Genomic DNA, 25,771 nt, shown 5'->3' on the forward strand with positions numbered 1-25,771 from the left:
TTGTCATAGTGCAAACATTCAACATCTCTGAGGCCTAAAGCAATGTATCAGGTCCACACCAATGTCAAAAACATATTGACCATTTTCTTCAACTCCTGTCAGATGGTGCGTCATGTGTAAACATCACAAACCAAAACATCTCACAGGAATAGTCTCAGGAGCTCATTCGTAGCCTTGATAATATTGCATGATATTAATAACTGGATCCGTAGCTGGTGAATTCTTAACAACTCCATCCCAATAATGCACCAACTGAATGTGCACATCAGATACAGAATTTCCACACCAAACACAACATTCCTGCGGTTAGTCAGGCTCTCTACTCCCCGCACATGGCTCACACAATTTTTGGTTATTTTCCAACATGAAAATGCTTTTGAAATGAACATGATTTGTGTCAAAAGATGACATTCTGCAGAATGCAACAACCCGCATGATGACCATTCCAAAAGAAACACTCGAGAAGTATTTCCAATAATGGCGGGAGCACTGGGAGTAGCGTGAACATTACCAAGGAGACTACTTTGGAGGGATTAGGGTTCTGTACTTCCAAATGTATTTCTATCAACCAAAGGTTCAATATTTGTTGAACACACCTCACAATATTCAGAAGAGTGTAACCAACACAGGGAAAGTCATTTCATGAGAAACTCTCCAGAACTAGAAACAGTATATCAATCAATGTGTTATCTTCAAAAGGAAATGTTTATTAGAACACAACCTTGATATGTAAGAAGGATAAAATTCATGGCTACCAAAAAAATCCTTTTTGTTAATTTTGTTACACACTTTGTATGCAGCTCAGATGCAAATGAAGTGAACTAAATGAATGGGTGGTCAGAAACCACAGAATGGACATCATAGCCTTAGAAAGCACACTTTACACCTCATAGTAACTGCATGCATATTCACTTTTCTGCCAGTATAGCAGCAGTTGACAAAACTTAAGTCATTTTCTTTTCAACTTTCCAGGAGGAAATCTTGCCATACAGAATGCTGACCTAAAGCACGCTGGCATATTCCAGTGCTTTGGTCGAAATGAGCTCGGGTCAGTCTTTGGATCTGCAATGGTGGAAGTCGCTCCTAATGCTGTTAGCATAAATCCAGATGACATCGGAGCAGATGGTAGGAATCTACACTCTTATTGTGTTATCATTATTATTTTACTGTTGAGCCAATGTTTTAACTGAGATGTTGCTGGTATTCTGTAGACAGCCTTAATTAGTTATGTAGTTTACTGTCTCTTTCTGCATGAATAGTTAGTTTAGCCTAGTACATTCTGTGCCATACATGTCACATTTATGGTAATTATTATAATATGGAATAGTCAACTGAATGAAAGTGGTTTAAATATCTTTGGCTTTATGTTAGGTATTTATAAATCTGTAATTTACTATTTCTTTTCAAGAATTCCTGTATAGTATAGAAGAAATTATCTCAGAGGGAAAAAAGGGAGATTAACTAGTATCAATACTGCTGCTTATCAGATATTTCATTTCCATGATCAGACTGATAAAGCTTTTTATAACAGTGTATTTCTCAAACTATGCTGACGCTATGTTTGCTAGAGAGAAGTGCAGATCACTTTCCCCTCAATCTTGTTTTTGTAAAAATTTATATCACTCTTCAACCAATATTGATTGTTGACAACAAATTACACTGGTGGATAAATGTGCCAGAAGGCTAAGGTAAATATTTCAGCTGCGTAAGCTGATGCCTACAAGATGTTCTTGTGTGGACCACACATATAATTCTGTTGCATTATTTTGCACAGTGACTTGCTAATTCATGTCTGTATTTTGAGTGAAGTAATGTGATCTTCGAAGCTTTCTTGGTGAAACTGATACACATCAGATTTGGAGCTTAAAGGTGCTAATCAGTTTGTCATTAATGCACTGAGAAACACCTGACAGAGAATGACAACTACTAAGTAATGAAAAATTTAACTGACACTGTAATGGTATATGGAACAGACAAATTTGTCTGCTTTCAAGAGTAAAGTATTTTTTTGACTTGTTGAGTTATTGTGGTTCTTACTGTTATCTTGGACTTGAACTTGAAATTTAAAACAGCAGAACAGGACAGTGTTGCACTCTACTAATGGATTTGGTATCTCCAGGTGCTGATATCGGTGACGGCAGTGCTGGTGGCAGTTCTGGTAAGAAGTCAGAGGGGCCCCACAAAGGCACCAAGGACCGCAGAAAGATCAACCATGGCCATGGTGAGTTTATGGGACAGTAGTACCTTAAATTAAAGTAAGTCTTGCAGACATATTTATTGGTGTTAGCCAACAAACAGTTGCAGCTATCTCTTTAGAGACATTTGGTGTAATAACTAGCCTTCTGCTATAGCTGCCTCAATCAGACTTATCAAAACTGCTATATTCGTAAGTTACACATTTGACTCGGTTATAAGGTGATAATGAAAATGTTTCAGTTTTTTTCTGTCTATTCCACATCCTTGAGGATCATTTCATTCAGGGTCTCTGGAAGGAACATTTGCATATCTGTTTTGTTTTGGTAAATTATGTGTTTTTTTTTCTGACATGCTCTACATATTTAAGGACCTCCTAACTATGGATTGAAAAGTCTGTCTCTCTATAATTTCAGCCCTCCTTATTATGAACATTCCTGTACCATTCAGTAAAATATTTGTCACTGAGGGGATGATGACCTCAGATGTTAAGTCTCGTAGTGTTTAGAGCCATTTGTCACTGATACCTTATACCCAATATTCTATCACTACCTTGATAATATTGTAACAAAAGTATTGGTACTGGCAGTAACACAAAGTATTGGTTGCTTTTTGAATGTATTTTTAAATTTTTCTAAAATACAAAAGGAATACAAGGTGAAAAATGGCAATTTTAGTATATTTGCATGAAGAAACATAGGCAGAAAGTCAAATACAAACATAAACAAGAAAAATATTACAAACCTGATGTAAATTCCATGTTATTCCATGAATTTCATGCTACTCCCATGTGTTATTATTGCGAGAAAAACTATTTTCATAGTGAAAAGATTTGTCTACTTGAAACAATCTGTATCAGATATGTTGCCTGAAAATAAAACTTTTTCCTTTATGAACATTTAATTCACATAAATGCGAGCACTTGGGCCATTTTACTAGGTAGTGGGTACATACTCAATATTACTGGTGGATGTCACAGAAATCTGACACGTTTATTGTAGTCTGTACATGATTTGTCATTTTAACTGCTGCACTTGTGTTTACTGTAAACTGTATAGATACTGTATTTATTCTCAAAAAATTCCCCCCCTCTATGCGATTCAGTACTTGATAAATACTTGTATTCTGATATTTCTTAAGATACTGTGAAATTATTGAATACTTGGTATCAATAGTGAAATTGTAGGTACAGGTAAAGTCTGTGGCACAAGCCCATGACCAATCTGTTTATCTACCTGTAGGCTGAGTGGAGCCTTTCTATTTGTCGTGCCACTAGGGGTGGGGAGGGGTGAGGGGGGTTGGGGCGAGAGGACCCTCACCTGGGCTGCTGTTCACCCCTGGAAAAGATCACTGGTACTCATTTTGAAAGCAGGCTGACTGGGTGTGGGGCCATTGTGGAGGGACTGGAATGAGGGAAAAATACCCACCCGTTCCTGGGATAAACTCAAGGCCTAAAGGTCCAGAGTCCAGTGTGCTACCGACCAATACTGTATGGGAGTAATAGCAGGACATCCTTAAGCCTAAAAGCAAATCATACAGCAGTTCACTCTCAACATACTCCAATAGACTGCTTAAAATATAATACAAGTGCTTACTAACCTTTCTGCAGATGTGGACATGTATACACATCCTGGTCCACCATTCCCCAAGTGATGTGGATGTGTATATGCCTGCCACTTGGGTTTTACTATAGTGCTACTGATATCTGTATGCATCTTGACCTGCCAACCTCTCACTGCAGCGAACAAGTTACTTCCATATCATGCTTAATAAAAAAGTTTCTGTGTGCTTATCATGCAACATACGGGCCTCTTTGGATTCTATCAATTGCAAAAAACCTCATTTCAGTAACTTGAGTTGTTTATGAAATATGACAATTGTTGTGGCCACATAACTCCTGATTCATAGGGACAGAAATGGGTGCATTGCACACGACCATCCATCGGATATAAAAATCAGTTATTAGAGAATGAAATGAGATATCATTCTGCTTTCATTTGTAATAAAATCTCAATATCTTATCTACATTTTATATTCTACAATGTATGAGCTTCATACACAAAGTTAACCCAATGTGTCTTTACCTCTGCAAACTCTTTAAATTTTTTTGCATTGTTTTACCTCCTCTGATGCAGCACAGTGACTATGGTTTACAATGGAGAAAAATTCAGTCCTTTATTGAGCAAAGATATTAGGCCATAAGATGTGCAATTTTTTAAATTTTATTTTAATTTTTTTTCATATAGTTTTCATAAAATCTGATGATAAGTATTTCTTAGTGGCTGGAATGCTGTCTCCCTCAGCCTAGGTACCAACATTTGACATGCATTACAGCAAGAACAAAGCCACGCTCAGCATGGAATGCAGAGAGTGCATCGGTAGCAAAAGGTTGAGCACATAACATTGCAAGATGGTAAAGTGAAAATTTGTCAGTGTCACTATGTAAGGCTTTTTTTCTTTCTTTTTTATTGTTATCAACAGTGCATACAATGCACTTATTTGTCAGTGTAGTATTTTTCAGGTCAGCACACTTTGTCATATGTTTTGAGAGTCCATCCTAGAAATGCATTTCTGGAAGGTTGCACAGGAAGCATATATGCCTTTCTCAGTATCTATACTGAGTTCAAAATATTTACCAGCTTCAAATTTCTTTAGGTGCACAGAGGTGGAAGTAAGAATGTTAAGAAAATAACTATCTCATATGATGGTATCAGTAGTGTAATGCTCTTTATAGATAATTCTGTTGAGATTAATTAATTTTTTACTGGGGCAGTCTAGAAAGAATTATACACAAACAGGAATGAGATGGTGCCATATCTGATAAATAAAATGTACATTCTATAAATCTGACATCAAATCTCTCTGTTTTTCCCTTCTCTCAAAGTGTCTTTGTAGTCAGGTGCATTGTCCTGATGAGAGCTGGCAGACAGTTTAATGATTCAATTTGTGGAAGAGCATTAATACATATTTTTATTTCAGTACGTATGATTCCTCCCTCGAGGCCACACGTCACACGCCTCTCAGACACATCGGTGATGGTGCGCTGGAAGGTGACCCCGAATCACGGTCTGCCCATCCAGTTCTTCAAAGTCCAGTACAGCCACAAGGGCCATGGGGGTTCGGGAGGCGGAGGCAAGCACCAAAACTGGATGACCAACAATGGGGACATACCACCCTACATACACACGTACGAGGTGGACAACCTGGAGCCCAACCAGACATACCGGTGAGTGCTAATATCGTATTACTGCAGAGGGCTCTACAGACTAAACACTAGGTGCTAATAATAAAAGGTAAAGCAGTTGTCAATCTGTAGGTTGATATGAACACAGTAGTCTTTAACTGTAGTCCGTTTAAAATTACTTGATTGTTGATGTCTGACACTTGCCATTATGGTGTTAACAAATGCTGTTAATGTATAACATGGAGCAGTGTTGGAAGTGGCTGCTGCAAGATATGTTGGAAATATGAGATTCTCTGTTGACAGTGTTTGCAAGTGACCAATGACTGACCTGTGACAGGGGATGTGTTTTGTAACCCTGAATTTAAACTTGTTTCCTAAGCTAACCACAACCTCTTGAGGTGTAATGTGTCTGAGAAAGCAGTGGTCAACAATCTGTGGTAGAACTAAAATCACTATTGCTTTGTTCACAGCTATTAAAGCTAACCTCTATGAGCAAACTCAAGACAGAATAACTTCATTTTCAGTGAAAAAATATTTAATTTATCATTATCACTGGTTACCTGAAACCATCCTCCAACAGGCTACATGAGCTGCCACATTATCAACCAATAAACAGTCCTCGCTGGCACTTGGTTGCAGATTATTGATAACAGAGGCACATTCCAGATGCAAAAAGAATGAAAGGTAGAAAAATAAGACCAAATAAAAAAATCAATACAATGATGAAAATGATCTGGGAAAGAATTATAAACAAAAAATTATGTGTAAACCAATTAATTGAGTAAAAATGGTAGTCAAACTCCTTTAATTGGATTCAGAAATGAATTTTCATGATATATGATAAGCTTCAAACTTACGACCTTCGACATGGTAGGTTAAGACAATAACCATTACCCTAAAGTACAACACTGCTTGGAGTTGTTTTTGACTTTGATTACCCAATCATAATGATGAATTGCAGCCTTTGAAACCTCAGTTTCACGCAATGGCATGTGAAATTTATCTAATTTAAGCCAATCTCTGTGATTATGATAGCTGTATATGCGCGCTGAATCACATCTTGTGCAGAAGCATCCAGTAGTGTTTAGTTAATGCTGTGTATGAAATGTGTGTATTTCATTAGCATTGTTATGTGTATGGGTTGTTTGTGATGTGGTTACTGTGTATTGATGAAATATGAAATATAAATTCGATACTCATGATTCACAGACAAGGAATTGAAAGTAAACTGACTAATTTGGCAATGACAAGCAGTTCAGGCATCTACATCTACATCTACATCCATGCTCCGCAAGCCACATGACGGTGTGTGGTGGAGGGTACCCTGAGTACCTCTATCGGTTCTCCCTTCTATTCCAGTCTCGTATTGTTCGTGGAAAGAAGGAAGTTGAGTGCTCTGATTGGAGAAAAACAAGCTCCAATGCATGACGTGTCTACTATCAAGTATGCCTTTCACTGACTTCTGAAAAGACTTAACCCTGTCAAGCATAGAGGGGCCTATAGTTTGATATGGACTGTGATGCATGGGGAGCGTGGCATACAGGTTGCCTTCCAGGAAATTTTCATTATTTTAGTTTTCAGTTAAATTTATATAATTTTGATTGGTAAGAACTGATACTCTAACAAAGAATTTTGCTTTAGGGCGCTACTACAGACTAATACTGCAGCAATAAAGCATAAACAAGAGATAATGCCAAAATAAAATTTTAGTTGCAATGAAAATGTGCCATTTACAACAACAAAACACAGTGCACACACAAGCATATGCTGACAGCAAAATGTGTCAACAGCTGTAGGAAAAAGACTGCAAACTACTTTTGATGAGCATGTTGTCCCAACTGTTTACATTTCTAACAGGTCATGGAAAAATGTTGCAAATGGTGGTTTGATAAGTGTTCTTCCAAACTAAATTTCCTTTTGTGCAGATGAATTATGTAACATTTGAAAATATCTGAGATTTTTTTTAAGTTATTGAGCATTTGACTCTCATTCAAAGCTTAGCACTTGGAGAAGGAGGAAGAGGAGAAGGAGATTAGTGTTTAACGTCCCATTAGCACTTGGAGGACCAGACACTTAGAAAAAGTTTGAGTCCAGAAGACCAGCTGTTTAAGCCATTATTTAAAATTTTACTGGCACATTTGTGTTTGATATCTTAAGGGGTAACACGTACTAAAAAAGACCAAGCTTGCAAAAAAGTATTATTATCTGGACAAAAAAGAAGGATGTCATTGGGTTGTGGGATCATGTAACATCAACTGTATTTGACTGACAAAAGTGCACTGAAACCTTGATTTCAGTGATTCAGGAGCTACCTTACTGTATTTGGTGAAATTCGTATTTATACTTTCGTAATGTGAAAATAATCAATGTACAATGTTGCCGCACATCAAACATCTTTCCCAAACATGTGTTTTGCTGGGTTTTTTTCCCTACACCAGTATATAAGACCTTTGCCATTCAAAGGGTTAATAAGTTTTACAACTCTGAGGGAAAATATATTGTCACTTAACATGGAAAAATGTACTATCGCCCAGGAAAAAGTGTATTTTTTACCTTGAAAATCCAGGAAAAATTGGAAAATTTCTTCTCTTGTGTACATGCTGTTGTGTAATGTCTGCACAATGTTGATGGATTGGGCACACACCAATGTCTTTAAATGTCCCTGTAGCCAGAGGTCCAGTGGATTCAGGTGCTATCAGATCTCTTTGACAAATGCATCACATGTGTAAGGCTGCAATGAGGTACTGTTGCACAGTCCATACAGAAGGGGTGGAAGCCTGTAATGCATAAACCACAGTTATTGTCATCATGTAAGGATAACATTCTCCATTAGCTCTGCTAACTCTTCATGCAGAAATCAGCAATGTACAATACCTGTTAGTCTGTTTGGAAAAGTGTATGGGTCCATGAATCAGTCACACCAACAATTACTGCCCATTCATTGGTACTGAAGCAATCCTCATGTGCATGATTGCTTGAGGATTTGTATCCACCCACATATGCTTGTTGTGGTAGTTTACTATACCACCTTTTGTGAATCCTGTTTCATCCATAAATAAAATGTAGGCCACTAACTGTTGATCTTCAGTAGTCCATACTTAGTAAGTTTTTGTCTCTGGTCATGTTGTTGTAGGATTTTTTTTAAAGTTTTGACCGATACTACTGTTGCAAATGTAGTAAAAAGAAGTACAGTGCTGTTGCTACAAAGTTGCGTCACATTAACTGGAGATGGATGTGGGTGGCATGAGTTGCCACAGTGCCCAGCGTCATAGCAGATGATAAACAGCGATGCAAGAGGGGAGATAATAGCAGCAGCTAGTTTGCTGTCATAGGATTTAAGTATAAGAGACAGAGTGCTCCAGAGGATCTTCCTCAGTGACCGGCTTCCAACACAGTCTCTGTGAGACTAAGCTGCAAGACCGTGACTTAGAATCCAGGCTATGTCTTTCCTGATAGAGCAGTTGTGGAAGGTTATGCTCTTCTCAGATGCGCCTCAGTAGAACTCTCTCTATATCTCGGTATATTCAGGCTTCTGAGTCTTTATTTAACCTTCCTACATTTCTGCCTTCTCACTGAGTTTCCTAGCCTGCAAAAACTTTCAGCTCTAAGAGTCATCAGAGAACTTCAAACAATGTGCTGAATGGAGTCCATGACTGTTTGCTTATTCAAGTTTGCTGTCAATTAGCAATCATCCTTCTTAGCTCCTTTTCCAGTACATGACACTACCTCTTGTACAAATAGGGGACACATTTTTTTTAAACACCTTATATACACATTACTGTAGGTGGATGAAGCTGTAACAGGAGAAAAAATTCATAGGTTGATTAAGGACTAAACACTCCCCATACATTTCTGAAAAATGTTACAGAAAGAAAAATCTGAAATGCAGGGGAAATGATTTGATACATTCTTTTGTAGTTGTCAATTTGGATCACAAAAGTCATTTATTGAAACTTTGTCAAATACTCTGAAACGGGCTAAATGATGCATAGTTCATAAAAGTTAGTGATCTTGTGAATTCTCCAGGACTACAAATGCAAAGAATCAGAAGAGGGACAGCTTGAATTGTGTTGATGGAAACCACTGATAGGTGAGTCAGAATTCAGTCACTTGAACAAAATGCTATCACAGTCTGCCAAAGTAGAACTTAAGAGCAGTAGGCAGAATGGCATTGTAACAGGTGCAGTTACAACATAAGCATTCCAAAGAATAGCTGCTGCAGTGGAGAATCATTGTCAGTACTTTAGTCCAGGAACACATTTGCTTATTGAACAGAAGAGAGGTTGGGCCAGCTGATGGGCCTAGGTGACTGCCCAGCCAAAGAGGCTGTTCACTGTGTAATGCTCATAGCAACATTGACAGGTGTGGTGAGGCATACTAATAGTACAGCATCATCTTTCAATACATCCAAAGGGATTACAAGAAATTTTGTCTTCAGTTAGCAGAAAGAGAATAAGTCATGCTGTTCCAGTTACAGAGTGGTACATTAATCATATACCGTCAAACTGGGTGATTTCAGACGGTTTTGTTGTTATTTTGATTGTAACTTTCATATATATTGTTAGATTAAATTGATTGTTATGGAAGTGGTAGGGTATATGTGTAACAAACCAAATATCCCAGAACCAGAAAGTGTATGTATAGGTATATTTTTATGTGAGGCAGTTAAATAAAGTGTCTGAAGTCACCCCATGTTTTTTAAATCTCTGTCTGAAGTTACAATCTATAGAGGGTGAATTCAGACATTTACTGTCTTTTTAAAAAATTCTACAGGCTTTTTATTTGATTTTGGGGACATTTTATACATTGGTCATGTTACTAGGTGGGAGATTTTCCTGCTTTGCCTTGATATTAGAGAAAAACATCTTACCAGTCACTTTGGTCACTTCTGCATAAGCTCTTTTAATATTTTCGCTTAAGTGAACGGAAAGATCTTCTGACTGTCATTTGAGGAATAAATGCACCCATTCTTCTCCTGGCAAATTATTATGAAATTTCTTTTCTTTTCGGCCAGATTTATCAAAGTAGTCTTTAACTAAATGTCTACTATCCAATTTAGTGAAGGGAAATCACCAATGTTTAGCTCTCAAGATACCTTGCTTCAACATTTCTTCTTCTTCTTCTTTATTTAGCACTGGCTGTCACCCCATTTTTTTCAGATGTGCTTCCTGCACTTTATTTTGTGGGGTTGATTTAGGTATACCATACAAATCACATGCTTTTCTGTACGATAATTTACCACTCTGAATATGACAAACTGCTATACCTAAAAGTTCCAGGTCATAATTACACCATACTGTAGCACCTCTCCTACTCTTATACATTTTTGGCATTGTCTGAAATCACCCCACACAGTACACAGTTTTCCAAAAACCATCATTATTGTATAACCTTGCATGACAAACTCGACAAACTTGTACAGAAATAATCTCAATGCTGTTAGCTACTGAGCATGTCAACAATTATGGTTACAATAACTTCGTGCTTGGCGCAACAATAGAAAGTTTCCACTTTACGATAGTGCATGGATTTTTAACACTGATACTGTTTGTCAATTATTCACCTAGGGAAACAATTGCCACAAAATAAAAGTTGTGGAAAGCCATAAATGCAATCTTGTGCAATAATGTAAGCTGAAGCAATGGATTAAATTCATAATAGTGGTGCGATTCGAACCCATATCTCCTGCAGATGCGCTAACAGCTGCACCATATTGGCACCGCAACTGCCCATAGAGAGATGTGCCAGGGTAAACCGTGCAGCTGTGATAGCCGCAGTGCCAGTGTGGTAGAGTGGTTAGCACATCTGTGTAATAAACAGGAGACCTGGGTTTAAATCCTGACACTGGTACAAATTTCAATTCATTGTTTCAACCTACAAGGGTAAGTCAAATGAAAACCTTAAATATTTTTTAAAATATTATTTATTGTGCAGAAGAGGTACAAAGCTGTATTGCTTTTCAATGCAATCTCCCCCACACTCAATGCAAGACCACCAGCATTTACAAAGTGCATAAATTACTTAAGAAAAAAACTCTTTTGGTAGTCTGCGCAACCACTCATGCACAGTGTGGTGTACCTCTTCACCAGAATGGAACTTCTTTCCTCCCATTGCCTCTTTGAGTGGTCCAAACATATGGAAATCACTTGGGGCAAGGTATGGTGAGTTTGGTGGATGAGGAAGACACTCAAAATGTAGGTCTGTGATTGTTGCAACTGTTGTATGAGCAGTGTGGGCCTTGGATTGTCATGTTCCAAAAGGACACCTGCTGACAGCAATCCACATCACTCTGATTTGATTGCTGGCCGCAGATGATTTTTTAGGAAATCTGTGTATGATGCACTGGTGACAGTGGTCCCTCCAGGCATGTAATGCTCCAAAATGACGCCTTTCTGGCCCAAAAGAGAATCAGCATAACCTTCTTTGCTGATCGTTCTATTCTGCTAACTGAAGACAAAATTTCTTGTAATCCCATCGTATGGTTTTGGTTATGAGGAATGGCACCATTCCTTGCTCACTCCCTTCATTTCCGGTTGGTGGAAGTGAACCCACGTTTCGTACCCAGTAAAGATTCTTGCAAGGAAGCCATCAGCTTCTCGTTCAAAGTGCCAAAGAAGTTCTTCACAAGCATCAACGTGTCGTTCTCTCATTGCAGGAGTCAGCTGCCTTGGCACCCATCTTGCAGACACTTTGTGAAATTGGAGCACATTATGCACAGAGTGGTGTGCTGACCCATGACTAATCTGTAAACATGCTGCAGTGTCATGCAGTGTCACTCAGAGCTTTTCCTTCACTATGGCTTCAACTGCTGCAATGTTCTGTGGAGTCACAACTCATTGTGCCTGATCTGGACGAGGAGCATCTTCCGTTGAAGTCACACCATTTGTGAAATTCCTACTTCATTCATAGACTTGCTGCTGTGACAAACATGCATCACCGTACTGAACCTTCTTTCGTTGATGAATTTCAGTAGGTTTCACACCTTCACCATGCAAAAACAAAATAACAGAATGCTGTTCTTCCCTGGTGCAAGTCACAAGTGGGGAGGCCATCTTTATACTGATACTGTGACGGTATGTGTGCATCTGCACTATGCTGCCACCTACAGGCCATTCTGCATGCTGTTTGTAGCACACTTACCAACTTACAGGATAACGGTGCGAAATTTCGATTTGTTATTACAAATTTAAGGTTTTCATTTGACTTACCCTCATACATCATTATTGTAAATAACAGAGTTTTATGTCTCCTTTTTTTTATAAACTATTTGTCAAAGTTTCAAAATATTTTACTCATATGTGGTAGACTTACTGCAGATAGGGTGTAAGTTCATAACACAGGGAGAAGGTTGATCATTGGGCGATCCAAATTGTTCTCGGTAATGCATATAATAAATAGTTTGTTGAGCTGAATCACCGTATCTGTGCTCCTGAAAACTTACACAGCTGTAAATAACTGTAACCTCCATTTTTGTTTCAGGTTTCGCATTGCTGCTGCCTACTCCAATGATGACAATAAACTGAGCCCCAACCTGCGACACTTCCACCTGAAGTCGGATGTCGGCGTACACCTTCCGGCCCCGACGCTCTACAGGACGTCTGCCCTGTCCCCTACGTCCATCAAGCTCTACTGGAAGGTTGGTATATATTCTTATAGGGACATATGAAACATAGGTACTGGAACTATCTCAAGTCAACCAGTGCAAGCTGTTTACAGTCGAGAAAGAAGTTATCATTTCAAAACATCTAAGTTTTATGTTGCAATATAAAATATTAATCAATCACATTCTATCTGTTCTCATGTCCTGAGCTCATCTTTATAGACAATAGTTCAAAAATTAAAATCTGTGTTTATGTAGTAGCCGTCTTTAATGATAATGGAGTGCATTATTCAGAGCTTGACAAAATAAGAAGATGTGGCAAATTAGTGCATATGGTTAAAAAGCACTATTTAAAATGAAATAAGATACTTATTTTATATTTTTTCTGTTGTCTTTTCAAAATTTCTTTACCAGGAGAAACCCAGATTTTTGGTTGTTCATGAATAAATTTTAGAACAAAAATATATCAGAACCTTGTTTGTTTTCATCATTTACACAATTTTTTTATCCAAAAAAACTTCCAGCATTGAGTAATAAAGCACTGAAACTCGCCATATAACACAGCAGAATGCAGCATTAGAGTATACAGCCTTTCTATCACTGACTTACCACATATCAAAAAGTGAAGACTTAACTGACCAATAGAGTTCAACTCGCAATGCGAAGATATTTTTGTGTATATTTTGATCTTTACATCCAAAAGTAAAAGTTATATGTAATTAAACAATGGAAACTCCAGGTAGGAATATCAACAATGTAGGAAAAGACAGAATGCTGCTTACCATAAAGAAGACTCATTAGGTTGCAGACAGGCACAATTAGAAACACTTACTTAAAGCTTTTGGGCACAGCCACCATCAGAAAAAGAGAAATACACACCATTCATACACACAAGCAACCACACCTCATGCACACATGGCTGCCAACTCCAGCATCTCTCCAGTCATGTGTGCATGTTTCTCTTTTGCTGATGAAAGCTGTGCCCAAAAGATTTATGTACGTGTTTTTAATTGTGCCTGTCTGCAACTTACTCTTTATGGTAAGTAGCAATCTGTCTTTTCCTACATTGCTTATATGTAATTAATATTTTATAAAATGTACATTAAGATGTTTTTCAAATTATAATGCTAAACTGTGTAAATAATTTTGGTAGCAAAATATAATTGACACAACTTTTAGTTTGATTCCATTTTTGAAACAATTTGTTATTATATATTTTTATATTTGTACATATGTACAGTAACACTCTGCAACTCATTTCATTATAACAAAAAATCAAAATTTTTATTACCTCAGGAGGATGCCTGTGTATCGAGTATTACATTTACTCAAGTGCAACAAGAAGTACCAGCATGTGTAAACAGCACTATTATCCCCCTTCTGTGTCTATGTTTTCTACACTCTACATTTTCCTGTTTCTCATCCAGTCTTCCAACAGTCAATTATTTTTTTCAGCTTTGTCCTTTACCTCCACTGTTTGTTTCCTTGTTAGCTTGCCACCAACATCCTCTTGGTACCTCTGTTGTTGTTATTGTTGTTGTGGTGTACAGACTGTTTTGATGCAGCTCTCCATGCTACTCTTACCTGTGTTAGCCTCTTCACCTCTGAATAACTACTGCAACCTACATCTTTCTGAATCTGCTTACTGTATTCATCTCTTGGTCTCCCTCTATGATTTTTAGCCCCCCACCCCCCTTCACACACACACACACACACACACACACACACACACACACACACAAAACTTCCCTCCAATACTCAGTTGGTGATCCTTTGACATTTCAGAATATGTCCTATCAACCAGTCCCTTCTTTTGGTCAAGTTGTGCCACAGTTTCTTGTCTCTCCACTTCTATTCAGTACTTCTTCATTACTTATGTTATCAACCCATCTAATCTTCAGCATTCTTCTGTACCACCAAATTTCAAATCCTTCTAGTCCCTTTTTATCCACACTCTTTATCATCCACGTTTCACTACCATACATGGCTACACTTCAGCCATATACCTCCAGAAAAGACTTCCTAACTCTTAAATCTATATTCAATGTTCACAAATTCCTATTCTTCAGAAACACTTTCCTTGCCGTTTCCAGCCTACATTTTATATTCTCTCTACTTTGGACATTATCAGATATTTTGCAGCCCAAATATCAAAACTCATCTACTACTTTGTTTCATTTCCTGATCTATTTCCCTCAGCATCACCTGATTTAATTTGACTACATTCCATTATCCTTGTTTTGCTTTTGTTGATGTTCATCTTACATCCTCCTTTCAAGACACTGTCCATTCCATTCAGCTGCTCTTTCAAGCCTGTTGCTGCCTCTGAGAGAATTAAAATGTCATTGGCAAATCTCAATTTTTTTCCCTTGAACTTTAATTTATACTCCAAATTTTTCTTTGCTTTCATTTACTGCTTGTTCAACATACGTATTGAATAACATTGGTGGTAGGCCACAACCCTTTCTCACTTCTGCTTCAACCACTGCCTCTCTTTCATGCCTTTTGACTCTTAGAACTGCTGTCTGGTTTCTGTGCAGTTTGTAAATATACTTTTGCTCCCTGTATTTTAGCCTTGCTACCTTCAGAATTTCAAAGAGAGTATTCCATTCAACATTCTCAAAAGCTTTCTGTAAGTCTACAAATGCTATAAATGTGCATTTTCCTTTCCTTAACCTAACTCTATTTCCAATTTTAATTTGAATTGAAAAATGTCACACTGACTGATCAGTTTATGCTATTCAACTTGTAACCTCATACGCAGTACATCGATTACTTGTGCTAGAACTTATCAGAAAGGAAGAAACATGAAACTGCAGCTAGGGTGACCAACTCTCCCATATTTCCCAGGATCTCCCATATTTAGAGACATTTTTTCATAACCTCCTAGCTCCCGTGTTTTCAGGCTCAGTGGTCGTTTATCTCCCATTTTTAACTTTATTTTTCTTATCATGTGGCGGTATGTAAAAATATTTTTCAATCATTTAAATTTTGCACGCACTGTCAGATTGATGTGGAATGGGCTGAAATCTTGCAATATGTGAATACTAGATAGTTATTTCTCACACCTGCAATAGAAAGGCTTTTAAAAAATTGAGAGCGTATAAAAAGCTATTTTAAAAGCATAGATGAATCATACTGTCCTAAAGTTCTGAAAAAGTATTTTTGCAATGAAAATACAGAAGTAGAAACAATTGTTCAAGCTTATATTAGTTTTTTGTGAATATTGGAAATGTTTTCAGCCAAAAAGCAAAGTATTTGGAGAATTTTGACCTTAGTATTATGGAATCTCATGAAGCTGTAAGCTTACTAATTAGTAAAATTAGACAGAGAAAGGAAGATAGGTTTTTCAGTAGTGGTACTCATAAATTATTAGCCTCTGTTCTTGATTTAAATTTGAAATCTAGTAGTGAGAACAATTTCATTGAATTCTATGATTGTTTGATAAATAGTTTAAAGAGTTTAATCCCATTATATCTAAAAAGGGAATTGACATTCAATGACATGCATCAAGTTGTAGAATATCTTAAGCTGGATTGTATTAATGAAGATGAATTATATGAGAAGTTTTGTAGTTCTAATGGTGCAATTAAATGTGCTGTCTCTTTAGATGGTAACGTTAGCCAGAAATGGATACAGGTTTTTACAACTTTGAAATCAAATAATGTTAATTTTGAAAACTTTGGTAAGCTGGTTTGTTTTGTTATGAGTATATCCGGAAGTAATGCTCACCCTGAGAGAGTATTTTCTCTTATGAATAATAAGTGGACTGGTGTAAGGAACAGAAGTAGCACAAACTTAATCAAATCTGAGCTACAAATTGCCACGAATTATCCCTATTCATGTAGTGAATTCTTTGAATTTGCTAAAAATGATGTAAAACTACTGACCGAGGCAAAATGTGTATAAGCAATTGTGATGTGTAAATAAATAGTTTACTTTTACAAATACTGCTTTGATTTTTGGCAAAATTTTGCTGTGCTATTAATCTCTCTTTTTTTTTCTGTCTAGGATATAAGAATCTCCCTTATTTTCATTTAGAAAAGTTGGTCTCCCTAACTGCAGCAGCAGCAGACATTGCAAGTGTAAAATATTTGGATGCTTACACTCTATTGCAGTTTACCTGCAGAGACAGATTAAGTACAGTGGAAGTGCCACTTTTTCAGCAGTCAGAGCCGGTGGAGCTGGAAGGCTTCTACATTTACTACCGGCCGGCGAGCACGGCCGGGGACTACTTGCACGTCACGGTGGAGGACCCGCAGGCAGACACGTTCGACGTGGAGCACCTGCAGCCCGACACCACCTACGAGGTGAAGCTGCAGGGCTTCGTGAAAGAAGCCGCCTCGGCCTTCAGTGCCATCCTCACCCAGAAGACGCTGCGTAAGTGTTCCCTTTTACAGGTGTTCACTCACATTGGCTCGGCTATTGTCAGCTGCAATATTCTTATTCTTGCACGCAATGACCTACAGGATGGTGCACGAAATGTGTTACCATTTTGTTTTTGAATATAAACTTTATTGTCAATACAATCTGAAAGGAACATATACTACAATGAAGAGCCGTCTGTGGAGATTTGTTCTAACTCAGCATGTGCTCAATATGTCCATCATTTTGTTTCCTAACTTCCTTCAAACGAACACTGAAGTTAGTGATTACCCTACAGCACATGTATTCTGTAATTTCACTGCAAGCTTGAAGAATAAGTCTTCTGAGCTCCGTTAAATCGCGTGGACGTTTTGGGAAAATTTTTTCCTTTAGATACCCCCAAAGAAAAAAGTCACATGGATTGAGGTCTGGACTATTGGGGGGCCAATTTTGTCCATCATTGAAGCGACCTGGAAACCTGAGTGAAATGATCCACATGTCCAAATGCTCATGTAAAAAGTCCAACACAGTGTTTGCAGTACGTGGCCTTGCTCCATCTTGCATGAACCACTGCGTGTTGAAGGGTAAGGCAGTAGCAAGAAGCTGTGGAATGAAGCTATTGTGAAGCATGCTCAAATAACGCTCACTGTTTGCAGGTTCTTCAAAGAAAAAGGGTTCGATAAGTCCGTGACTGGAAATTGTTGCCCACGCTGTAATCCTCGGAGAATAATGTTGTTGTTCGTGAAGCACTTGTGGGTTTTCAGTGGCCCAAAAGCATACATTTAGTTTGTTAACCACACCGTCTAAATGAAAATGCACTTTGTCTGAAAACCAAACGTTGTTGACAGTTTCTTCCCTACCCTCTGCCCATTAAGCAAACAGTAGTCTCTGCTGCTTGTGTTCTTCAGTGAGCTTCTGTGCACAAGTCATCTTGTATGGGTACATATGGAGGTCACTTTTAAGAATGCATTGAACAGAGCATCTGGATATTCCCAGTTGCACTGCTGCCTTTCTACACTATTTCCCGGGACTTCTCTGTACAGCAACTCGTAGTGCTTCAATATTCTCCAGCGAACAAACAGACTTAGGCCAAGGTTGCTTTGCTTCCAATACTGTTCCTTCCTGTACAAATTTATCATACAACCTGTGGATGGTCTTCTTGCAAGGGACCGTTCGTGTGTTAAACTGTTGTCGAAAAGGCCTCAGAGTGACAACAAGGCTTTTCGTTTCATGAAAAAGTAACACAATTGCTGATCGTTGCTGTGTTATCAGTCTTCCATTGTCAACCTCTGTTCCTTACTAGTCTCCTAGTGGCAGTATCGTGAATTGCACATCATTTCGTAACTCATTTGTTTTTCCAAGTTCTACTGGTACTGCTGTAGAGATCCCAGTGGGATACCTAATGTGTGTCATAAATTGTGAAAGAAACAATTGGTTACACATTTCGTGCACCATCCTGTATATCTTGTAGATGAAAATAAAGCCCACTGAAAGCAATTGTTTAAAATTTATATAATCAATTCTGAAACTTCCACTTTAATCTTTGGATGTGCCCTTACATAGTCCCCAACAAGGGGTTATCATGGACTGTTCCTCTTTAGTTCGCTTCCTACTTACAGGCTATTAGGATATAGAGGTTATTGCCTGGACGTTAATTTCTGCAGTTATCAAACGAAATCCGTAAAAATCATGTTTGAGCCTTATATGGTGCTGTTAACTAAACAACATTTGAAATACACTGCTAGAAAAAATGAAAGAATTATTACACCTGGAAAGACGGCATCAATTTTGATCTGGTGATGGCATATGCCATTTGGGGGACAGTAGATGTACTGATATTGGTTTCAGCATTGTGTGCCAGCAGATAGTGTAGTGGCATTGCTACCGGAGTGTCATCTGTGTCTACCCTTTAATAGGAAATGCTTATGGCCAGAAGGCTGTGTGGTGCAAAGATCTGAAGCAACCAGGCAACCATATCGTGGAGATGCACTCATGCCTCTTACAGCCAACTGAATGAATTGGAAAGAGGTCAGATTGTGGTCTTCTGAGTCATGGGCTGGTCCTTTCAGAGAATAACCTCCAAAGCTGGAACCATATCATGGAGATGCACTCACGCCTCCTGCGGCCAACTGAATGACTTGGAAAGACATCAGATTGTGGTCTTCTGAGTCGTGGGCTGGTGTCCTTTCAGAGAATAGCCTCCAAAGCTGGATGTGCTGCATCAGTTGTGCAACAGTGCTGGTATAGGTGGTCATATGAATATTCTGACACGCGTAGATGAATTTCTGGACTTCCCCGCCTGCGCCAGGATCATCATATTGTAGGGACAGGAGTGGCAGATTGTACAGCTACCACAGCTCAGATAAGAGAACTTGTGAGCCAAGATGTGTCAACGCAAACTGTTGCAAAACTGGTTATTAGCAGTGGGACTTTGGGCATATACACCTTTAGCTCGTCTTCCACTTGCACCACAGCATCAACATGTATGGCTTGACAATTGCCATTAGAGGATCACTTGGAAGATGGAATGGCATGTCATGGTCTTCAGAGATAAAAGCAGATTCTGCTTGCAGGCAGGTGCCAGTCATTTGCAGGTATGACGTAGACCTGGTGAATGCTGTCTCATAGACTGCATTCATCCAGGACACCCTGTCCCCACTGCAGACCTTATGGTCTGGGATGCGGTAAGCTACAACTCTTGTTCACCTTTGGTGTTTCTGTATGGGAAGCTAGATAGTGCTCGACATGTCCAGAATGTTGTTAGACTTGTTCTTTTCCTGTTCTTGCAACAGGAAGGTGCTGTGTTGTTCCAACAGGGTAATGCTACCCAGAAACTGCCTGTGAAGCCCAATGTGCTCTGAAAGAAATGCAGTAATTTCTGTAGCCAGCACAATCTTTGGACTTGTCTCCGACTGCTCATGTGAGGGATATAGTGGACGAGCTCATGTGAGGGATATGGTGGACGAGAAATGATTTATGCAACTCGTCAACCAAAAACTCTTGCAGAATTACATGAACAGGTCGAGCAGGCATGACATGACATTTCCTATGACAGTATTCACCATCTGTACGATTGACTGGATGCCATAGTCAGCACCCATACTGCCTCCTATGCAGTAATTATTGTTGTGTCTATCTGCAACTCAGCATCTCTGTTATATGGTGAGAAGCAACTACCCTTTTCATAATATTGTTACATTCCATCCTGGATTTTCCTATGTTGTAATATGAGTGTTTCAGCAGGGGGTCGAAAGATAGTACCCCATTTGTGATATTGATCTCTGTATGTAATCATTTCTTGTACTCCATATGCACCATTGCAACAATAAATCATGAGTGAACTGGAAATCTCTAAAAGGGTGTGCAGTGTGGTGGGGTTTAATTTTTGCCGTCAAATCCGGTTGTGCTGCTCTCTTGCAATAGGTCCACCTACCTCAGTACAGCATCAGTTTACCATCCCGTTTATTTGCAAATGTAGGTACTATTAGTACGTCGAAAAAGCAGCATTGATAAAATGGTGCCAATACTTACGTTGCAAAGTCTGTGTAACTCTAGTAGCCAGTTATCCTGTAAATATCTTATAATAATTTTCGGGAGGAAGGTAGTTGGTTCATTCCTTTTGTAAAATGTCAAAATTCTAATACAAGTCTTTCTACTTCCTTTAGCTCATATGAAAAAATCTTGCCATCAAGTCCAAGACCACTGTTCTCAGTTAACAGTTCATGCAATCCAGATCACACGCAAAGCAACCAGAAATATACATAAGTCCAACCCGAATAATTATGAAATTTCACAATTACAGTTCCACTATTAATAGTGAGTTTCACTCTCGATCCTTTTCAGTGGATTTCTTTAACAGAAACTGCTCGCCAAATATTCCATATATGAATGCAAAACATGCTATGTGGAATTTACACACAGGCCAGAAGTTCACATGTGGTTAACTTTCCAACAAAACAATTACAAAACTTCCAGCTTTCAACAAACTCTTCAAAAATGCAACTGCTTTCATGGCAACACAATCTAGACATGGGAAACCAATTATTTCTTCATTTTGCACATAATAAAGACTGAAATGTTCAACATGATCTGCACGTCCAATGACTAGGACTCCCCCAGATGCTGCTTCTTCCTCAGCATATCTATCTAGCATTGCGCGGGAACTGCTTAACTCTGATTGGCCGATCATTTTGGCTGGCCAATCAGAAGACTTGTTTGAGATCTTTCTCGCACCAAAACTGGCCTGTACCAATCATTATGCACAGATGCATTTATGTCATTCCAACACGCAGATACTAATATAACATTTAGTAAAACCAAATGAAAAGAAAATTAATCTTGGAATAAATTTAGAATATGATTTTACTTTCAACTGTTATTCTGGCTGCATTGCATTGCATAAATTTAAGCCAAGGCTCAACACATTAAGAACTTGATATGTTTATCTTTGTGTTGTATCTTCATGTTTATCTTTGTTTTTTCATTTTTGGAATCAGTAATGTATCTGAAAATGAATATATAACCTGAAACCTAGGTTGTGCTGTAACCTTGATAAAATTTGTGAAACAAGGCAAAAAATAGTGATTTTTTAGTTAATTTACAATGTTTCACCAAGAACCCACAGTTTATTCAATTAAAATTTCGCATTAGATAAGCATGGAGGTCACATTTTGAGATAATTTTACATAATACCACATTTGTGTAATGATTACTGAAAGATAATGCCTTCTGCGCTAACCATAGCCCTACACTACATACAACTCCATATCAAATCTCACACTATCAGCCACAAACAGAAAGAGAAATGGTGAATTAGGAACCTCGTAACATTTTGTATAGTATAACAGTTATTAAGTTTGTTGCATGTTTACTCAGAGTGTAACCATGTGGAGTCATCACCAAGGTGTGTGTTTCACCCTGTCAGTGGTCGTTTGATATTTGGATGTTAACATGTCTGATATGTTCCTCTCACCACATCATATATAGATTATGTTCACTACACTGTCATTTCGTGGCGGTGGCCATAAAATCGGATGGTAATAAGTTTTATAAGGGAAGGGGCAAAACAGGTTGTATTCCAAATGCATTATGGGGATAATATGCTGGGTTTTGCCTGTAGGTTCTGGAGCGAGTGCTTACCATAAGATTTTGTACAGTAAAACTTGCTCAACATGAGAACACATGGGACTGAAACAATTTTCCAAATTGGACAAGTTTCTGGATTACACAAAACTCATTAGCCTACTTAAAATTGGGCAGGTATCATGCACAAAAGTAGAAATTTGTAATTATGCACATATTTATGTACCTTCACCCCTTCACAGTAAATGTTCATTTACTGTATATTCTACAACAGAACAATAGACTGTACAGAAATTCATAAATAACACATCATTTCTGTGTTGTTGTACATACATATTATTCTTGTGTTTATTTTCCTTACATTTCACTTTTTTGCCTATGTTTTCATGTTCAGATATGTTTATTCTACACAATTTTTTGCATTATGCAGCGGTTCCAACAGCTTGAGAGGATTTTTGTGTGCTGCAGGCATCTAATTTTTTAGGGATATCATTTTGCTCATGTTCTTCTCCCTTTGTTTCTTTCCCATTCATCTTATGTTGCGGATTTCTATTAAATATGTTGCTGAAGTAGAGTGAGTTGACAGGAAGCTATCGCTTCAAATGTTGCCTTCTACACTACATGGAATTTTTTGCATTTTAATTTATTCACTGTCAGGTTGTACATGTTGTCTTCCATTGTGTTGCTACTCTTTTTTGCACGTTCTCAGCTTCCTCACACCCTTCATGTCACATGACGTGGTGATTAGCTATGTGGTTCCTGACAAAGGTAAGTATTTTTTGCTTGCACACTTACAAACCCTTCCCACACCATCTTGTTAATGTCTTCATTTCCCATCTTCTTCCTTTTCATTTGCCCATTCCCTTTCATCCACCTTATCCCTGTTTCTTAAGGTACCATAAATTTGTGTTTTACTGCATTTCAAGTGCACCATCATTTCGTTCACAGGGAGTTTCTTTCTCACATGCCTTGACTACCTGAATCTTTTTGTTAAATGTTACTGACACATACTTTTTGTTCCACATCATGTTGCTGGTATCACTTAAAGTACTCCTAGTGAACTGAAATTGACAGAAGATAATGTGCATTTATTTGGATTTCTTGACCTTGTTGGGTAAAAGCGTTGTTTAACTGGACAACATCCACCTCACTGTGCTTATTGCAGCAGAGTGGTTGTAAGTGCACAACAATGTTCCGGTGTGCTCCAGCATGCAGCAGTAATAATGGAAAATGAGAAAGGCCGACAAAGGAGCAAACCATTTCCTTTGGTGTATCGACTCTGTGCCCAACTTGTTCATTGTTGCGCAGTTTGATGCCCATACCCACAATGCCACCCTACGCTGATAACTCTTTTTCTTGGTTTTGCACTGCTCAAGAGCATTGTAATGGCTGAACAGTTTTTGTGTTAAGAGTAGTGTCCTTTTAAAATTGTGAATAACTAATGAATATTGAAATGTAGTAGTGCTGTATAAGCTGTTTTTCCGCATTATGCAACGAATTATTAGTCAAGTCTTAAAACTGTCATTCCATTTCCACATTAGGCACTTTCTGCTTTATACAAAATATTAGCGTATGAAAGAGTATTGAATGCGTCGGGACTGAAATACTTCTATGGTTTGGACAGATTTCCGAATTATACATGTTCCGCTTTGATCAAGTTTTACTGTATTTATTATGTTTGAGGTTGAATGTAATATTCACTTTTTTTTAATTTTAATTGCATTACATTATAATAGGTTATGATATATTGCTTGGTTGTATGGATACTACATCCCTTTCATATATTATATAAATAAAAAATCAATAAATAATAAAAATCACTGAAATTTCAGTCAGTGCATTTTTATTTTACCTTTCATTCTATTGGTAACCCCCCCCCCCCCCACCACCCACCCTCCACACACACAAACTCTCTCTCTCTCTCTCTGCTTGTTATTTAGAATAAAAAGAACTTAACAGTCTGTTCTTGGCAGCCAGAGACAGTGGTCCTATGTGTGAGGGTTGCATTTGTGTGAATGCGTGTTGGTTTTCCAATTCAGGAGAAAGCTGTTTGGCTGAAAGGAATAATTTCAGGAATAATGTAACAAACCAGTGAACAACTTCCGCTTACAATGGATTTTACTTTAAAACATTTAGTGTCTGTTCCACATATGCGTAGCCAAAGGTAATAAGGAAATTACCATGTTACAAATGCCATTTATCCTTTAAAAAACAGCTAAAGTAGCTATCAAAACATAGAATTATATTTTCTTTTTTCATCCAATAGCATCTTGTGGCATCATATTCTGAAGTAACTTTTCATGAGGAAGGAAGTGTTTGTTGCACAGAAATTTGCAATTTGTGATGTCCAGTCTAAAAACTCTCAGACAGCTCTTTCAACAGTTGGACATACTAACAACAACATCATGGTACATTTATTTTCTTGCGAAATTTGTTGGCAACTGTCAATTTCAATTCAAAAACGTCAGTAACATTCACAAATATAATACTAGAAAAGGAAATGATTTACATTACCTGTTCCCCAGTCTTAGTGTGGCTGAGAAAGGATTGACATATGAGGAATTTGAGGTTAGTGCCATTGACAAAGATTTTAAAAAAAGTTTCAAGTGCTTTCTAGTATGCTGAAATAATGAATGGCTGTTTCAATGCTGCCCTCACAACTATTGTACAGAAAAACATTCTCCCTGTAACTACATTCTGAGTGACAAATGATTGCTAGAGAGAAAATGCACTGAGCTAGCATGGCTTCAATTGCACAATTAATTTTGAAACAGTAGACTGCTACTCACAACTGAGTCACATAACTCCCCTGCTCTGTTACAGCTCTGCCCGTGACAGAGCCACCAGTTTCTGGAGCAGACAGCACCGTGGACGGGGCCAACAGTGCACAGGTGTTGGTAAAGACGGTGGAGGCAAGCGGGGCGGGCACCCTCTACCTCGCTGTCGGCTGCAGCGTGGGCGTGATTGTCGTCGTCGTGGTAGCGGCTACCGTCGTCTGGCTTCTGTACCGGCGAAAGGTCTCTGCGAGGGCTGGAGAGCGAGGTTGGTATATTGATATTCTGAGGCATAATTGTTGCTGTGTGTAGGACTGACAAATGAGACATTTTAAAAACTGAAATACACACTATTAATGTTCCACAATAACAATTATTTTGTGTTTTGTTGTGAACCAACTTTCAGCTTTCTTGACTGTCATCAGACAACTTCCCATATTTCAGCTTATAAGGTACACTTTTTTTTTCCTTCAAAAATAGGCTCCAAAACTGAATGTGTCTTACATTCTGATAGCAAGTTAAGGTACATGTGCAAATCATACTTAAGTGCTTGGCAGGGGGTTCATTGAATCG

General features: G+C 38.2%; 1 protein-coding gene across 4 annotated transcripts in view; it reads left to right on the plus strand.

Annotated features, from left to right (window-relative positions):
• The window catches only part of LOC126291818 (interference hedgehog), a 505,061-nt gene that overhangs the window by 457,930 nt on the left and 21,360 nt on the right, over positions 1 to 25,771 (plus strand). For 2 of the 4 annotated variants that reach the window (XM_049985520.1, XM_049985518.1), the window contains exons 8-13: positions 973 to 1,125; positions 2,120 to 2,221; positions 5,173 to 5,419; positions 12,857 to 13,013; positions 17,147 to 17,357; positions 25,248 to 25,466. In XM_049985520.1, the coding sequence (XP_049841477.1) occupies positions 973 to 1,125; positions 2,120 to 2,221; positions 5,173 to 5,419; positions 12,857 to 13,013; positions 17,147 to 17,357; positions 25,248 to 25,466 (1,089 nt within the window). Of the gene's footprint in view, positions 1 to 972; positions 1,126 to 2,119; positions 2,222 to 5,172; positions 5,420 to 12,856; positions 13,014 to 17,143; positions 17,358 to 25,247; positions 25,467 to 25,771 lie in introns of all 4 variants that reach the window. The other 2 variants (XM_049985517.1, XM_049985519.1) reach the window with 1 other exon arrangement.

The sequence above is a fragment of the Schistocerca gregaria genome, chromosome 9, assembly GCF_023897955.1.
Source record: "Schistocerca gregaria isolate iqSchGreg1 chromosome 9, iqSchGreg1.2, whole genome shotgun sequence".
In the NCBI taxonomy this organism is placed as follows: Eukaryota; Metazoa; Arthropoda; class Insecta; order Orthoptera; family Acrididae; genus Schistocerca; species Schistocerca gregaria.